The sequence below is a fragment of the Elgaria multicarinata genome, chromosome 3 (assembly GCF_023053635.1).
Source record: "Elgaria multicarinata webbii isolate HBS135686 ecotype San Diego chromosome 3, rElgMul1.1.pri, whole genome shotgun sequence".
NCBI classification, from domain to species: Eukaryota; Metazoa; Chordata; class Lepidosauria; order Squamata; family Anguidae; genus Elgaria; species Elgaria multicarinata.
The window spans coordinates 153,063,999-153,082,484 of NC_086173.1; the positions used below are offsets into that span (position 1 = coordinate 153,063,999).

The following is an 18,486-nucleotide window of genomic DNA, read 5'->3' on the forward strand; positions in this document are numbered from 1 at the left end:
TTTATAAAGATAAAAAATGGATAATCTAAAATATGCAACGCTTACCAAAAGACAGGAACTGTTAAAAGAAAAAACCCTTAGAAAGTAAAAAAAATCTGTGATAATTCTGCTGTGTTGCAGCCAGGAAAGAAGGCTGAAGGAGGAGCTGCAGCCTGGGAGACGGCAGAACAGGGGGGCCCAATGTTGGTGGCTCTGGGCCCCGTGGTCTTGTAGGCATCTCCAATGGAGCCCATGAAGTCGTCCCCAAGGTGGCCCCTGCAGGCACCCACAGAGGAGCTTTTTAAAAAAATTATAAAATTGTTTCCATTTCTTTAATATACGTCAGATATTCATTATCCCAAGTAATTAATACATATCATATACATACAACTTTCTAGCAATAATACATAGGCTTCAATAAAAATAGATCAAATATTCACATAAGTATCCATTTGAAAGTGCCACTCATCCGAATATTGAAAGCGATGTAAGGTCCTCAATTCATAGCATGATAGTGGGAGTTTTTCTCCTTCCAATGTTGTAATATCAATCTTTTAGTTGTCAAAAGGGCTCAGATAATCCACTTACACTGACCATTTATTAATTTCAATGAGGCAGGCAAATAATTTTAAAGAGCATATACATCTATGAATATACAGACTGTCCCAGTATAAAGTGTATCTGTGTAATAAACTCCTCCCCAAAAGAATCAACTTCTGGACTGTACAAAACGTATGTCTAAGGCCGCAACTCTTTGGAGACCATCAGCAGCGTCCGAACTCGGAGGCCTCCGAGTATTCTAATGCAGGGCAGCCAGGGTAGGGAGGCCATTCTTGCACCTGTGCTCCAGCTGCCCTGCATTTAGGCTAGATGGGTGTTTTCGCCTGTCTAGCCAAGGCACTTAAGAGTGGGAGGGAAGGAGACCAGGGCACACATCCCACGGCTTTCCCAGTCTCTTCCCCTCCCCTCCCCTGGGACTGCAGGGTTCTCCCCATCTCCAGACAACATTTCTGAGTGCTGAGAACTGAGCTGTCTCTGAGCTGGAGGGAGAGCGCATTGGGAGCATGGTTTCCACATCCCAAGGTCACGAACAATGTTTCTGACCTCAAAGCCTAGAAATCTAACAGGCCTATCACACACACGCGTACGCGCACACACACACACACACACGTACGCTGTCTAGGGGACAGAGGATTGCTCTCGAACAGAGAGCATTAGGTGTATTACACTGTAAGCAATTAGTGGAGTTAGACAGTCCAGTATTAAAGAAATTTTGCAGTGTCCAATAGAAATGAAGTGGGGAAAAAATACTGAATAAGACTTAAAGCTCCATCACACCTACTTTTTATTCCTGGTATGCACCTGCAATTTTAACCTCTGTTTCTTTAGCGCGTCAAGTGCTGGTCCCTTTCACGATCATCGCCATACTGATGAACTCTCTTTTCACTTGTTTGCCCTCCCACTATTGTGGCTGCCCCCCACCCACTTCCTCCTCCGCCCTCCAGTTCATTGGTCCTTGTCGCAAGGGAGCCAGGTGAGAGTTTGGCTCATTCTCCTTGCATGCCTTGCTGGGCGCTGAGTTTTCAGAGTCCCTTTCTCCTGCAGCAGGTCACAGGAAAGGCGGCACCTTGGGAAAGGGGCGTTGCGCCTTATGGAACTTCACTTTAATGCTGACAAGCTACAATGTACCCGTGTGTATGTTTGTGTTTGTGCAGAGAGAGAGGGAGAGAGAGAGAGAGAGGGAGAGAGAGAGAGAGAGAGGGAGAGAGAGAGAGAGAGAGAGAGAGAGAGAATTTTTGTGGCCATGGAAGCAATGCAGTTAAAAAAAAATGTTGGTCTGGATTATTCATGTGCTTCTGTCTCTTTAAGAAGTGAGAGATGAGAGAAGTCTGGGAAAAGGGAGGGAGGAAATCAGGCACCATTTTAGCCCATGGAGTTCTGGTGTCTGTGACTGGAGGCTGCTCAGGGGCCCTTTGCAGAAGGGGAAAATGGGCCCTTGACAAAGGGAGGTTTGATGCTTAGAGTAGACTAACCAGTCTGGTGTGGAGAGGAGGGAGAGTGAGGAAGGCTCAGAGCTGCCTTAAGGAGAGATCCTGAGGTGGCCGTTTCTCAATACACGAAAGAAGGGCAGAATTGTCTCTCCTGCAAAGGAGGCTCCAGAGAAGGCGTAGAGGAGGGTCCCCCTGTCAGCATCGTAAAAGGACACCTGCCCCTCATTGTAGTTCAGAGATACTAGGATCCTCTTCAGCTTCCCACTCAGGGACAGACGAGGGTAATGAGGGGGGTTGCAAGCCTTATATACACCTCCATAATACCACACAACCCAGATCCCTTCCTCAGGACTAAGTCCAATCTTGCCTTTTCTCCTCACAGACTCTCTGGCGACCCCCACAGCCCAGTATCCCTCACTTCCCACACTGACTTCCCAGAAATGTCTGCCTGACGTGAATCCCTCACGTCCCAGGACAAAAAAACGTTTTTCAAATCTCTCAGGATTGTCAGGCAGATCTTGCCGCTTGTCTCCTAATCTCACGCTTTTATGGTCCTCAGACAGGATGAGCCTGGGATGAGCTGTGTCTGGATCCAGAGTGACATTTGCTGTTGGGGATGGAGAGAGAGGAGGAAAAGAGAAGGTCAGCAGAATCCTCTGGGACAATGGCGGAGGTCTTAAGTGTTAACACTCCACAGGGATCATCGATTTCCTATAAAATCAGGGAATGTGAAAACAACTCAGTATGATAACAGGAACATGAATACCTCAAATTCTCAGAGCAGAACCAACATGAAAGCTCCCCCAAACCACTTTCCCCAGACCTCTCCTCCCTTCCCCTCCCTCTGTCCTTCCGGCCCACCCTGAGTGGCCAAACTCCCCCTCCCCTGTATTCCCCTCCATTTCCCTGGGAAGCCCCCACAGCCCCTCCCACTCCATGGCCAATTTGCCCCTCCCAGCTAAGGGCTCCTCCCACATTTTACAAGTTAAAAAAAACCCCACTCTCAAAACTCTCAACTCTTTGCTGCTTCCAGATCAGGGTTTTAGTGCAGCCTGGCCCTGCCTCATTCCAGGAATTCCATGTTGTCTTCCCCTCCTCTCCCTCCTGAGCTTCTTCTCTTAAGAAGGAACAGATGGAAAAGCTCCAGGATGCCTTCTCATTGGCAGTGCTGGGAGCCCCACCCCCCACCCCCCACCGTGTATGTATGTGTGTGTGTGTGTGTGTGTGTGTGTGTGTGTGTGTGCGCGCGCGCGCGCGTGCGGGGTGAGGGGGGCGGAGGGAGGCAGGAGAGCAGAGAATTCACCACCACCCCTTGATGCTGCCTCTGTGAATGGGCCAACTAAGACTTCCAGGGGGAAGGAGGAGTCTCCGTTCTTCTGAGCAGAGAGCAGCCAGCCAGTTCTGCCCTCCCTCTTGGCAACAGATAACTGGGTTGTCAATAGAACTATGAAAATCTAGTATCTCGTTCGCTTTTGCAGCAGTTGGAGGCTCCACCTTGGGTGCAAGATACAAACATGCAAAGGAGCCCTTTCTCTTGCAAGTGTTTTGGGTGGCCCATTTCGTTTTATACAATGCTAATATGAGACTTTTGTGGCATAATGACTGCACTTGCGCTAATTCTTGGGAATTAGGGGAGACAGACCTGATTCTGAAATGAAATCTTAGAGGTACATATATTGGATGACGGGTACATCTTATAGAGACCCCATAACAACGGTCTTCAAGGAACTGCCCTGGCTGCCTCTACGCTTCCGGTCGGAATTCAAGGTGTTGGTAATGATGGTTAAAGCTCTAACCGGCTTGGGACCTCGATATTTGAGAGAGCGCCTCTCCTTATATATGCCTGCCCGAGACCTCTGATCTTTTGGAGGAGCCCTTCTCCGCATCCCACCAATGCAACATATACGCTATGATGGGACACGGGAGAGGGCTTTCTCTGGGGTGGCACCCCGGCTGTGGAATGCCCTCCCCTTGGAGGCCCCATTGGCGCCAACATTGATTTCATTTCGACGCCAAATAAAAACATGGCGTTTTAACAAAGCCTTTGATGGTTAAACTCACTGACACATTGTTTTAACTCATTTAACTGCTTTTATGGTTTTTAAATTATATATTGTTTTAACTCGGATCATGGTTTAATTTGTTTTTAACTGTGCATATTTATTGTTTTATACTGTATGTTTTTATCTGTACGCCGCTCTGACATCTTAATGATATAGGGCGGGATATAAATGTTTTAAATAAATCAATAAATATATTGTGGGCTGTCCTCAATATGCGGACAACACCCAACTCCACCTGTGTTTTTCATCAAAGCCTGGAGAGGCAGTGGCTGTTCTGAATCAGCGCCGGGGCCCAGTAATGGCCTGGAGAAAGGCTAGGGGTTAGCATCCACCCTGCAGGTGCTCCCCCCGACGGGGCTGAGGCCTGCGCCCAAGATTTGGGCAAGGGGAGGGGGGCTTGCAAGCCCCTGGGACTGCTGGGCGACCACCCACCCTTTCCCCACTCCACACTGATTGCGTCCACCATTAGTGTGGAGGGGGAAATCGTGTGTTAAGCCTTGGGGAATCATGTGTTAAGACCCCCCCCCAATGTGGCCTTCAATGCAAGCGTTAATAGGGCCTTTAAGGAGCCCCTTAGTATGTGTGTGGGAGCGGGAAACATGGGTCTTCCCCAAGGCTGGGGAAATTGTGCATTTCCCCCACTGCATTCATGGCAGCAGCAGGCAGGGAAAGGACGTGATGCAGTAAGGCCAGGCCAATTCATGCCCAAGCACTGGGGCACAAGTCTGTCCTCACGCAGGGTGCATCCGTTTGGGGATGCAAGGGCTAGACGTGGGTCCATCTGCTGCCCTCAAGGACCCAAGCGGATGTTTGCGCCATCCCTAATGAGGGCCAACAAAAAAGACTCAATCCAGACAAGATGGAGATACTGTTATTGGGTGGTTCATCTGCCCAGCTTAGTGATGTTCAACTTGTTCTGGAGGGGGTCCCACACCCCCTAAGTGATCGGTTTGTAGTTTGGGGATGCTCTCAGACCCTGAACTGTCACTTGAGCCACAGCTGAACTCACCTTTTATCATTTTAGGCTGATAACCCAACAACGTCCTTATCTGCACAGAGATAGCCTAGCTACAGTTCTCCATGCTCTGACCACCAGTTGTCTAGATTACTGCAATGTGTTATACGTGGGGCTGCCTTTGAAAATGGTGTGGAAAATTCAACTGGTCCAAAACAAGGCAGCGGGATTGTTAACAGGGGCTGGCCAACGTTGTGAAGGACATGGGGCATTGCTGGCTGTACTGGCTCTTTCATTGTATTATTCTTTCTTCTGTATCTGTTCTGGTATGTGTTATGTAGCTATGACGGTATGTGGAATGTGGGTGGGAGTGTGGAGCGCTTGGCATCCTGTTTGGGATGATCCTCTTCTGTTCTGGCTTGGTGGAAGAACACCCAGGTTAAGCATGGACGGGCTGCTCGGAGTAAGCTAGGGTCTTTCGTTTATTCTTGAAGTGTCTGGATTCCCTGAGACAAGGCTGGCCGCTTTTATGGCTGGGGGTGGGTTGTGTGTTTGAAGATTGTAGATGGAGCCCTGGCTCCTTGAAAATTGCCCCTTTGTCGTCTTTCCTTTGATCCCCTCTCCTTCCCTTCCTCTTCTCTTCCCCTCCCGCCTTTGCTGCTACTACCTCCAGCCAAAACCTTACGTGTTAGTTTTAGATGAATGGTATCCAATTTGTTTTGGCCCTTAGCTGAGTGTGCGTGTTTTTATTCTAGGAATCTCTGGCTTGTCCCGGTTGGGAAGAGGGCTAGGGCGAGGGGTGGCCGGGGAAGACAGGACGTTTGGTCCGGGGGCCTACCTTGCAGGAAGGTTGGACTGACTCCAACCTTCGTCTACAAACGTGATCATTCCAGCTGCTCTGGATGTCAGTCCATGCCAAAGTGCTGGTATTGACCTTCAAAGCCCTAAAAGGCTTGGGATCAGGTTAGTTGAAGGACTATCTCCTCCTGTATGGACCTGCCCAGACCCTGAGATCATCTTCAATGGTCCTTCTCTGGGAGCTACAGCCAAAAGAAATGAGGGAGGTGGCTACCATGAAAAGGGCCTTTTCTGCTGTGGCACCCCAGTGGTGGAATGAGCTTCCTAAAGAGCCGCCTCCCTCCAAACATTTACTTTGTGTCATTTGGGGGTTTGCCCTGAAATGCACCTTGCAAAATCAGGCATACCTCCGAGATGAGACCAGGGTGTATCTATACATCCTATTCACCCCATGGTGACTGCACAGTAGTGCTGTGCTGTTTATGTGACACAGCTGCCAACACACAGCCCCATTGGGCTTTTCACCCAGAAACTGTGCTTTTTTGAATGTGTCCATTTACTGCGACTTTTCCCTTTGCCCCAAGGTCACAACGTTGTGTCTTTGTGTGTCAGTGACGGGCAGAGCTCTGGGCGGATCGGGAAGGCAAGACCCAGGCTCGGCTTGACAAACAGAATGGCCGCCGGCGTTGTGGTTTTTCTGGCCAGATAACCTGCAGGCCCTTCTGACGTCTGAATTGATTGTTTTCCTCATGCAGCAGTGACACTGCGGATTTTTGAGGGAATCAAATACCAAAGTAATAAATAAACACCCAGCCCTAGTAATGGGTTTCCTTGTCTCACCGATATTTCAAATTTGTATGTTTTTCTTGAAAGCATCAAGCCATTCTGTGCATATTTGCAGTTCAGATGCAGGTTGGAGTCTTTCACAGAGATATGACTTTGACGGTGCCAGAGGCTCTTCCCTCAGGGGAAAGTCAACTGTGACGGGCACCTGTGGGCTCGTGCCAATAACTTCATCAGCGTATTTCCTTCTCCAATACCCCCTTCACAGTTTTTCAACTCTTCTAAAATGTTTTGTCACTTTTTGCTTTGGTTAATTAAGGATAAAGCTATATAGTATAATGCTGAACATCTGTCAGACAGGATCGTCCTGGAATCCCTCTTTTATAAGCATATCATTTGCTACAGCCTTTGACTTACTCATAACCTCAGTGATACGTTGACAGGAAAAGTAAAAATTTGGAGGGGTCTGGAGGAGTCTCCGGTGATCTGTGAACTTTAGAACTGTCTACTGGAGCATCCAAGCTGTGCCTCTGCCTATGTTCAGCCTGTATGTTTATCAATAAATTCTAACGTTTTAAAATACCAATGACCAGGCCCAATGCTGGTCAGACCATCCCATCTCTTTGAACGTTCTTCTGTGAGATACCTCTGACTGCTCAAGTGTGCATGGATGGCCAGAGCTCCACACGACTGGGAGCTTTGCTTTCTCACATGTCCTGATTGCATGGAGCCCTCCCTAGGCACAGTCACCTCTATACAAGGACACGTCTTGCAAAAGTGCGCTTGAATGCAAGGGGGAAGTATGGAGGGGAGGAGCCCATAGCTCCACCCCCCTGTCTGTGCCTGCTTTGTTGATATGGAGAACCCAACATCACTACAGAGTTGCTGATTACTCATAATTAACCTGTTTATCGTTCTGAAGGACGCAGGACAGAACGGTTTAAGCACAGTGAAATGAAGCCAGTGAAATATCTGACCAGTCCATATCTCTCCAGTGCATTTGGTTCACATTGGTTTTGTGAACCGCCATGGAGCTTCCACTATTGGATGGTACAGAAATGTAATAAATAAATAAACTGGAAATGTACCTTTCATCAGAGGTAGTCGAGTTAGCAGCGCATCTGGGGAAGGAAATGATAGAAACTTTAAGAGGCCCATTATGAATCAAGTAGAAACCAATCCGGTAAAAGGGAGATCCTCTTCGTAACTTTAAACTGATTCCAAGTAACAGTACAATTCTATGCGTGTTTCTCAGTGTTTCGTTTCATCCGAAGCCAGTGGGGGAGGCTCGTGGGGAAGGTTAGCAAGTCAACCCACAACCGCACCACAGGCCATGGGTCTGGAGTGGCTTCTTAACCACCCCAACAAGCCACCCTCCCTAGATTCAGACGACACGAGAAGCCTTTGCCCAGCCAGAACAACTATGCAAACCAGGCCAGCACTCAACAAGCCCAAGCCACCGGGGCTTAGTAGCCGCCCTGGAGTCATGCAAACTGGCCCAGTAAGTCCCATCATGTTCAGTGCAGCTTAACCTCAACAAAGCACATATTAATTATTATTATTATTATTATTATTATTATTATTATTAATTTATATAGCACCATCAATGTACATGGTGCTGTACAGATTATACACAGTAAATAGCAAGACCCTGCCGCATAGGCTTACAATCTAATAAAGTTGCAGTAAACAATAAGGAGGGAAAGAGAATGCAAACAGGCACAGGGAAGTGTAAACAGGCACCGGGTAGGGTGAAGATAACAGTATAGAGTCAGAACAAACTCAATATTTGAAGGCTATAGGGAAAAGAAAAGTTTTTAGCTGAGTTTTAAAAGCAGCGATTGAGTTGGTAGTTCTCAAGTGTTCTGGAAGAGCGTTCCAGGCGTAAGGGGCAGCAGAAGAAAAAGGACGAAGCCGAGTAAGGGAAGTGGAGGTCCTTGGGCAGGCGAGAAGCATGGCATCAGAGGAGCGGAGAGCACGAGCGGGGGAATAGTGTGAGATGAGAGAGGAGAGATAGGCAGGAGTTAGGCCGTGAAAAGCTTTGAAGGTCAACAGGAGAAGTTTATAGTGGATTCTGGACATCTAGGACAGCAACCGAAATAATAATATAAAATAAAACTTAAGAAAATCCTCTGTAGAACATAAGAAATCAGAAGCAGAAGGCAGAACTAGGATAGAGGTTGTATTTCATTCCCCTTCCTATGGCTAGAACAGCCCTCATGGGCTACAATTTAGCCTTGTAAATCTTATATACCTGAAGCTCCAAAAAGGTTTTTTTAAATTCCTTCCCATGTTCCTGTGTTTGCTTCGTTGTCATTCAATACTCATGAATTCGTAGCCATTTAAACCAGGGGTCTAGTCCTAATCCAACCTATGGGGCACCACAATCTGGCCTGCACAGCCTCTTGGTCTTCCTCCAGGGGAATGAGCTTAGTCTCCAAGCCCCCCCCCCCTCTGGAGGAATCCCCTTGGAGCCCCCCCCCCCGCCACAGCTACCTCTGATCAGGGATAGTAGTGGGCATGTGCGGCAGCCTGAGCAATGGCACTCACCTGGGCTAGACTGAGTGACCACATTACACCAGTTTTAAAATCTCTTCACTGGCTGCCAATTCGTTTCCGGGCGAAGTATAGTGTTGGTTATCAACTTTAAAGCCCTACATGGTTTGGGTCCAGGCTACCTGCGGGATCACTTTCTCCCATACAATCCGCCCCGCACACTCAGGTCCTCTGGGAAGGATTTACTCCAGACAACACAAACAAGGCTGACCACTAGTACCCAGCGGACCTTTTCCTCTGCCGCTCGCAGCTAATGGAATGACCTGCCAGGAGAGATTCGTCAACTTCAGTTTTCCGGATTTTAAGAAAACTATAAAGACGGATCTCTTCCGGCAGGCCTACGCAGTTGAATTTTAAGACGCCTTTTAATAATGTGCTGCTTTTAATGATGTATTAGTTTTGAATGTTTCGATCCAAAGGGAGAGGCGGGTAACAAATAAATAAAATTATTATTATTATTATTATTATTATTATTATTATTATTATTATTATTTCGCACAGATGGAGCAGTCCCAATGCGCACCCCTCTCATCCCCATGGCTATCTCCAATCTCGGAACAGAGACAGGAGCATGGATGAGACGTGGCCCGGAAGTGTGGGCGCTACCCGCGGTGGGGGTGAGTCCCAATGCCTCCCAACCATCATCCCTACAGCTATCTCTGATCTGAGAGCAGAGATAATGGGGACGATGGGAATGAGTGGCAGGACTGACCTTCCCTGTGCAGGGGAGTCCCAGCACCCAGGCCGCATCACATCAGATCAGAGGGATGGATGTGGAGGGGGCTGGACCTCTTTCTCTGTCAGGGGAGGAGGCACCGTTGCAGACCTCCTTCCAGCATCAGTGGGGGGAAAGGAATGGGGTCCCATCACCTGCCCCGTAGTGTGTGAGGTGGAGGGCAATCTGGGCCCCACCCCAAAATAGCTCTGCAGCCTTGATTTTAAAAAAGGAAAGGGAGGGCTAAATGGACAGTTCTCACAGTGGAGATCAGTGATGGGGACCCTGAAGAGTGAAGGGAGACCACGGCTATTGAATCCGTGAATAAAGAAGATGGTGTCAGGGGTAAGCAGCATGGAAGGAGAGGAATCAGTGGACAAAACTCCCAATCGAGAGAAGCAGTGGGGCCCCCAAAGGGAACTCTTTCCTTATCTCTTTCCTGCAGTTTAGATTCATGAGTGAGGGATATGGAGTCAAGAGTAAACAGGGAGGTTGACACACTACATTATTCTGGATGGTGAAAACCCAAAGCAGAATTGGAGAACCTTCAAGAAACCTTCTCCAGTCTGAGCGGATGGGCAACAAAATGCACTCTGGGTATTCCTGGAGGAAAAGGAAATGGTGGCCAGGCTGCCAAAATGGAAGCCTGATGTTTACTGCTGTTGCCACCATTTGTAGCACCAACAAAATAAAATAAAATAATGCCCAGCACTGCATCCCAGCAGCCATGCTTCCTTACCTTGGAATTGCTTCATGACTCTCTCCAGAAAGGGATTTATTTCATGGAAGTCCCAGATCTTCTGCTTCAGCTCTGGAGGGAAAGCTGCTGGATTCTCAAATGCCTCCTTCTCACTCCTGGTGGCGAGGAAAAAAGGTAACCCACATCCATTCAATCCAAACAGAAATTGCAGAAAGCTCAGAACAGAGAACGGGCAACTTTTGTTGGGGGAGGGAGCATCAGCCACACTGCCCCATACAGAACCCTTTGGGAGCCACACAAGTGAGCATGGCTGGGGGAGGGAGGGTGAGCGGGGCGGATGGGATGCTTGTGTTTGTGTCTAGTTAGGGTTAGTGGTCTGTGTTTTGCCTGTGCTGGGGGGTTGCCTGCGTTGTTGTTTTGGGAGAAGGTTTGGTCTGTGGAGTTTTTGTATGTGTGTTTTGGGGTGAGATGTTTTGTGGGCAGAGAGGAGCCTTCAACCATGTGTGATGGAGGGAAGGAAGAAAAGGAGTGCTGGTCCCTGTTTTAATCACTGAGATGTTGGAGTCCATGAGATGTTGGAGACCAATGTCCTCTGCCCAGGAGCATGGAGGGAGCCATGTGCTTCCCATGTGATCCAGACCCTTCCCACAATCATGGAAATGAGTGGGATCCACTTACCTCTGCAAGGTGTTTCTCACGTCCTGCAAAGAAAGAAGAGAGAGAAGAGGGAACTCAGTGCCTGCCAGTCACCCATCTATGGTACCCTGGTCCTTCTCATGCTCAAGTGCTGATGCTTCCACATAGCAAACCCCCCCCCCCACTCAAGGACTATGAGGAATAGATAAAACATCCTACAATGGGGGTTCAAGAGGCCTTGGTCAAACCCTCAGGCTTTCACAACAGAGAGACATTGATCTGCATTTTAAGGCAGTGGTCTTCCACAGGTCCAGATCCAAGAACCACGAGGGACCCCAACCTGCAACATGGGCCCCACTTTCAAAATTGCCCTACATGGTGGCACCACCTTTGCAGTGACCCATCTGGACTGATCTTGTGACCCACTTTTGGTTCACAGCCAACCCTGTTGGCCTATTTCCCTGTGCAGAGTCACTGACAGTTTAGAGTCTCTCTTTTATGACAAGAAAGTACTCCAAGATGGGGACATTTCCCTTGACAAAAAAGAGGAATGCCAGCAGTGACAGTGCTTCAAGCCCTGGCTTCTTCAAATAATGGGAATTTCCACAAACCCACAAGAATCTCAGGGATACACTCATTAATTGGAGAAATGTGATGCTAGGGCATTCTTCATAAGCGTGCAAAATCAAAACAATCTGTTATGCAAATAGGAGTACTTAACAGTGCTGGGGGTGGGAGGGAGTTTAGAGTGAACTTTCCAGGTTTGGGGGGGGGGGGAGAGGAAGGTTCCAAGGGGTGGGTTTCTCTTAGAACAGGGCAGTGAGACATGGGGCTTCTCTAAATAAGTGATTTATAGAATGCTCCTGACTGTCCTCTCATGGACGTTTGGGGTCTTTCTGACGATGTCTCCTGCACCTTCCCCCATTTATTCCGTTAAAAGGAAACCCCTGGATATCCCGATTCTTCAACTACATCTCAAGACTTCCCACCATGTGCAGTCAAAGTTGCACTTCAAAACCTCCACTAGAGGGCGCTGTCCCCTTCATTCTTACTATGAGCACCGGGAGGAGGGAGAAGTTTCCAATTCCAGGCCACCTGGTCGTCCCTCTCCTGCCATGTAACGTAAAGCCCTGGTCACAATACACACAGAGAATAGAAATGGGCTGGGCTTCCAGTGCAGGGGGTTCTCCTCTTCAAGGTCTTGAAGTCAGCTTTACCCTTGGGAGGAAGTTCCTGGGCTGTTCCTGCCACCGTCTTACCTGCAGGAGTTCACTCGCTGGCTGCTGACCTTTCTCCTCCAACTCCTGGATGAGGCTTTCAAGAGAGGAGAGTTCTTCAGAGAGTTTGGCCTGGTGCTCGTCCCTTCTCCTGGCAATCTGCTCCTCTAAGCCTTCTATCTGGGCCAGCAGAAGTTTCTCTTGTTCCTCCAGAAGCTGCTGGAGTTGTCTGAACTGAGCCACTGTCTTTTCCCTCTCTGCTCTGGTTTCCTTCTGCAAGAAGTGGATGGAAAGGGGAGAAAGGGAAGACAGAGTCAGAAATAGGACCAAGCTTCACGTCATCAAGAGGCTTAAAGGAATTTTATAGGAAAGTTATTTTAAGTTTTCAGAGATCTTAAATCCATGTTCAGAGAGAAAAAGATTCCTATAAGATCATAGAATCATAGAATAGCAGAGTTGGAAGGGGCCTACAAGGCCATCGAGTCCAATCCCCTGCTCAATGCAGGAATCCACCCTAAAGCATCCCTGACAGATGGTTGTCCACCAACTCCCTAGGTCACTGGTTCCATTGTCGTACTGCTCTAACAGTCAGGAAGTTTTTCCTGATGTCCAGCTGGATTCTGGCTTCCTTTAACTTGAGCCTGTTATTCCGTGTCCTGCACTCTGGGTGGATCGAGAAGAGGTACCAGGGCCCACTCTCAGCCTGGCCTTTCATTAGCCACCGTTCTGGGAGGTTTGGCCATTCCAGGCAAGAGCTGTTCTGCAGAGCCAGGCTGCCTGGGGGCTTTGGATTCCTCTGCAGTTTACATCACATTGTTACTCATATTGGTTGAAGCCCTTGTTCCCTTCCTAGGGGCTGCCTTGATAGCACCTCATGGGGGCCGCATTCCCCCCAAACCCTGTGGTTTCCTTCCTGTGGGTTTGGACTTGCTAATCTCCAGGCCAAGGAGGGAGCAGGGGGGGTTCCAGCAATCATCCAGGTACTGGAGCCGCCCCCTTCGGCCCTCTTCCTGGCTTCCGGTGACCAATTGCCAGGCGCCATCTGCCAGGACCGCACCCCGGATCAGCCACGGAGCAAGGTCAGAGAGCAGAAGACCTCGCTCAGGGAGAAACAGTCAGGGTAAATCCCTGAATGTTCAGCTGCGGATCTCCGCCTATTTGCCCCGAATCAGCCGCTGCGTCATCTAACCAACCCAGCATAGATTTGGAGCCACCCTGGGGCAAAGACCAAGCGCTTGAGCGCGTGGTGGTTGGACAGCTTCAGGCGTTTCTGGGGGAAACTGATCATCTAGACCCATTTCAGTCTGGTTTCAGGCCAGGGCACAGCACTGAAACAGCCTTGGCTGCTCTGACCGACCACCTACTCCGGGTGAAAGACAGGGAGAGTGGTGCCCTGTTGATCTAACTGGACGCCTCAGCAGCTTCTGATACCATTGATCATGGTATCCTGCTGGATTGGCTATGTGAGATGGGAGTAGGAGGCTCCGAGTTCCAGTGGTTCCGCTCCCACTTGCAGGGCCAATTGCAGAAAGTGGTATTGGGGGATTCCTGTTCTACCCCATGGATATGAAGCCACAGGCATCTACTCTATCCCCCATGCTGTTCAACATCTTTATGAAGCCACTGGGGGAGGTCATTGGGGGTTTGGTGCCATCTGTATGCTGGTGATACTCAGCTCTACTTCTCCTTGTCATCGGAGACAGCTGGGGCTGTGAAGGTGCTGGACCAGTGCCTGGAGGCTGTTTAGAGCCACGGAGCTGGCTCCACTACCAGAAAGGTTGGGGTAAATGCCCTACTTTTGGGGATCAGATTTTCCAGGGTTTGCCTTTGGATGGCTTCGTATTTGTGGCTGCGTCATCTGTCCGAAGATGTGCATTTACGGAGGTATAAACAGCCGTATGGAGAAGCCCCGGGTTAAAACATGGCTTTTATCAAAGCCTTTGAAGGCTATATTCTCCATGGTTGCACATAGTTTTAATTGTTTTCGATTGTTTCTAGTGCTTGTTAAAAATTTCTACTCATCTTAATTTGCAGGTGATTTAATAAGTTTCTCGTTGTTTCTATTCTGTACTGTCTACATTGTTCTGTTTTTATATGTATGCCGCCCTTAGATCTCGGTGATATAGGGCAGGATACCAATCATTTAAGAAAGAACTAAACAAATAAATAAACGACATCATCTAGACAGACCCCTAGTAAAACTGACACTTACAAGAAGTTCTTTATTTCCCTTTTCTGTTTCTGCCTTATATGCCAGAATTCTTTCTCTCTCTTCCCTGAGAATCTCCAGGCGACGACGGATCAGATTCTGAAGGAAAAACAAAAGTTCATGTTTGGTTTAGTGAGACAGAAAGAGGAAGTGAACAATATTCCTGTTCTCTGACATCCGTCTTTGTACTGGGGAGTGGGGAGGTTCTCAGCGGACTTTTTTATACCATTAAAGCCTAAAAAACAAGTCCCTCCATCCACTGGGAGTCTGAGTTTCACATGCACTGAGATGGGAATTGGGGCTGGGGGTCACACTTCCACCACCTTTGGCCGACACAGTAAACACTGCGGGACACACAAACCCACCCAGTTTGCTGCTGGAGCAAAGAGATAGATAGAGAGAGAGAGAGAGAGAGAGAGAGAAGGAAAGGTGTGAGAGGAGCACCTGCAGCATCTTGCCCCTGCTCCCCTACTGCTGCCCCGGTGTGGAGAGAGCCACCACCCTCCACCCTCCCGAACCTTTTCAGGCTTCCCCTGGCTGCTATTTGCAGAACAAAGAAGGTGCATGTTCACTGCATCCAGGCTAGAGGAACATAGTTTAGTCCTAATATCTTCTTATTGCAGGGACTTTACAGAGAACTTCCCAAGAAGAACCCAGAGTTCTTCCCCCTCCCCACCAAGGTCTACAATGTTTTCCTACCTTGTACTCCCGGGAAGCCTCCTCCAGAGGAAGCACCTTGTGATGTTCATGCTCCTTGGATCTGTCACACACCAGGCAGAGGGGGGTTTCATGATCTTTGCAGAAGAGCTTCAGGGGCTCCTGGTGCCTCTCACAGACTCCCCCCTTCTCTTCTGCCTGCTTTACCTCCTCATCTCTGAATTTCTTGGCAATTTCAGTAATCTTAGCCAGCTGCCTATTTGGCCTGAGGTTCCCCTTCTGGAAGGTTCCTCTACACTGGGGGCAGGAGGCCTCTGTGTTCTTCTCCCCCAGATACTTGCTCAGGCAGGCTCGGCAGAAATTGTGCCCACACTCTGTAACTGTCACTGGATCCCTGAAATACTCCAGGCAGATGGAACAAGTGGCTTCCTCGCAGAGATCCTGGACGGCACTCCCAGCAGCAGCCATGGCTTTCGTACACTGCAGACAGAATTAGTTTAACTTTCCTGGCTTTCAGGAACTGGGCGTTTGCTTGCTTGTAAATGACTCACTATCATCAGCATGTAAGAAACAAAGAGAGCGACATAAAAGCTGAAACAGAACAGGCCAAAACAACCGCTTTAAATTAAGAAATAGCGCCACGCCAAAAATAGTGGCATGAGTAGCAATACTTCAAAACAATATTTAGGACTAAAACCATCACAATATTATATTAGTATTAACCCCATAACTCCCAGAACGACATCTGGAACAGAATGGGATGGCCCGAAACGGCCACTTCGAAACAAGAGATATCAACCAAACTCACCAGTCACACATAGCTCCGAGGCAGGGACGCCATAAGCCACGAAACATCTGAAGAAACTGCATTCTGATACCCGTTCCAGTCTATTGTCTGTATTGTGCAAAATGGTTTCATGATCTTTGCAGAAGAGCTTCAGGGGCTCCTGGTGTTTCTCACAGAGTCTCCCCTTCTCCTCTGCCCCCTTGGCCCCCTGATCCCTGAATTTCTTGGCAATTTCGACAAAGTTAGCCAGCTGCCTATTTGGCTTGAGGTTCCCCTTCTGGAAGGTTCCTTTACACTCGGGGCAGGAGGCCTCTGTGTTCTTCTCCCCCAGATGCTTGCTCAAGCAGGCTTGGCAGAAATTGTGGCCACACTCTGTAACTGTCACTGGATCCCTGAAATAATCCAGGCAGATGGGACAACTGACTTCTTCACAGAGATCCTGGGCAGGACGCCAAGCAGCAGCCATGGCTTTCGTACACGGCAGACAGAATTAGTTTCCTTTCTTGGCTTTCAGGAAGTGGGCGTTTGCTTGCTTGGAAATGACTCACCAGAAAATCATCAGCATGTAAAAAATGAAGTTAAGCAGAGGATCAGTCTTTTGATAAACATAAAATAATTTTAAAGGAATGGGCCTGATTTTGAGCGGGGGACATATAATTTGTATATTTTGACCTGGTTTGCCCATCACAGTGGTAAATTATGGCTTATTTCAACTACCTCTGATCACCCCAAGATGCCCACAGATTGAGCACTTTATTACCTGCTCTAGAATCTCAAGTATTGATGTCAAACTGGTCTGTAATTCCCCAGATCTGCTTTTTTTTTTTTTTTGATAATAGGAATCCCATTCGCCCTTCTCCAGTCCTCCGGTAGTTCACCTGTTCTCCAGCACTTCTCAAAATTAAGGAATTGAAGTTCCTGGAGCCCATCTCGTAGCTCCTTCTACACTGTGAGGTGCAGTTCACCTGGACCTGGGAACTTGAACTCATTTAAGGTGCTGAGAGATACTCAGAACTAAGGCTGTGCACGGACCCCCCGAACTGCTTCGTGGCCCGATCCGGAACATCTGGATCAGGCCCGAACCGGTTCAGGCCGATCTGCCTGTCCCCTGCTCCAGGGAGCGAGATCCGGCTCTGCTGCCGTCACTGCATGGACGGTGCCAGTGTCAGGTAAGCCAAAGCCCCCGTCCCCTTACCTGCGTCCGTCGTGGTCCGTCGCAGGCTTCAATTGAGGCCCCGGTTGAAGCCGGAAGAGAAGGCCGCGGCCTCCTCCGGCTTCAAGCTGGGGCCTCAGTTGAAGCCCACCACTGACCGTGACGGAGGTAGGTAAGCCTGCTACCCCCTTATGTGGCTCCGCCGCTGTCACCGCATGGACATCGCTGGCGCCAGGTAAGCCAAACCCCCCTTACCTGTTTCCGTCGCGGGCTTCAATTGAGGCCCTGGCTTGAAGCTGGAAGAGGCCGCAGCCAGTAAGGTCCTTCCCACTTTTCTCCCAATTTTTCAGGATTCCACTTCTTCAGCAGGACTTTATCACCGGGCTGGAACGGATGGATAGGTCCTTCAAGTGGCAATCTCTGGAAAGGTGCAGCGTAGCGATGCAGCTGTAAAAGAGCAGACTTGAGGGCAGTTACATATTCCCTGAGAAAATCATTCCCCAGTTCCCATTTAATCTCTTCTCGCTCCCCCACCAAAACCCGAGGAGGAAAACCAAACATTAGTTCAAAAGGAGACAATTTAAGACCCTTTCTTAAATTGTCTCCTTTTGAACTAATGTTGGGTTTGTGAGCAACTAGGGAAGAAAGATGCAGGTAATAAATTACTTCCAGTCCCTGTACCCCTAACCTATTGGACCTCAAAATGAAAACAGGGTGGTTAGCTGACTGGATTTTAAATTACACACATTCTACCAAAGGCTTATGGGTGCGAAATTCACGTTCCAAAGGACTCATAGCCTACCAGGTAATACCTAATGAAATAAAACACTCAATATGTATAGAATCAGAGAATTCAACTGGTCAAGATGTAGGATGGTTAAAGAGTCAAAATTGTGCACATATATTATGGTTTGATTCTATTCAAGGACTTTTAGAACCCCATGTAAATGATGAAATGAAAGTTAACAAAGAAAAGTCTACCTGCAGTGGTATATACAATTTCACTGACATGCCCAATTATAGTCTTACCAATCCTACACTCCATAGCTTAAACTTCACAGATGTCGTTTGGAGAAATGAATCAATGGCCCTATTAAATAACTCTGTATTCTTTTTCAGTGAAAACGGAGCAGTTGTCAAAGTTCCACCTGATGTTGTTCCAATCAGTCTTTTAGAAGTCCTGGCTACTTCCATCTTTTGTGGATTTAAGCATACCACAGGATGGGAAGAACGAATTAAACAATGGCGCAAGAGTACTAACCACCCTAACAGATGTACATACCACTA

The 18,486-nt window shown here is 48.4% G+C and overlaps 1 protein-coding gene across 1 annotated transcript; it reads right to left on the reverse strand.

The window, feature by feature from the left end:
* Positions 1–289: 289 nt before the first annotated feature.
* LOC134396064 (zinc finger protein RFP-like) lies at positions 290–17,565 on the reverse strand. The gene is made up of 8 exons (XM_063122413.1): positions 16,068–17,565; positions 15,302–15,809; positions 14,606–14,701; positions 12,436–12,666; positions 11,219–11,241; positions 10,580–10,695; positions 7,658–7,690; positions 290–2,577 (listed from the first exon to the last, which is right to left on the reverse strand). Exons 2-8 carry the CDS (start codon positions 15,725–15,727, stop codon positions 2,060–2,062), a joined length of 1,443 nt encoding a protein of 480 aa, XP_062978483.1. The 5' UTR covers positions 15,728–15,809; positions 16,068–17,565; the 3' UTR covers positions 290–2,059.
* Positions 17,566–18,486: the final 921 nt, after the last annotated feature.

Excerpts from the sequence above, each read along its gene's own strand:
- LOC134396064 (XM_063122413.1), bottom strand. The coding sequence starts at position 15,727 with ATGGCTGCTGCTGGGAGTGCCGTCCAGGATCTCTGCGAGGAAGCCACT. Across the intron at positions 14,702-15,301 it reads AGGCTTCCCGGGAGTACAAG|AATCTGATCCGTCGTCGCCT; the intron begins GTAGGAAAACAT and ends TTTTTCCTTCAG. Across the intron at positions 10,696-11,218 it reads GTGAGAAACACCTTGCAGAG|GAGTGAGAAGGAGGCATTTG; the intron begins GTAAGTGGATCC and ends CCTCGCCACCAG.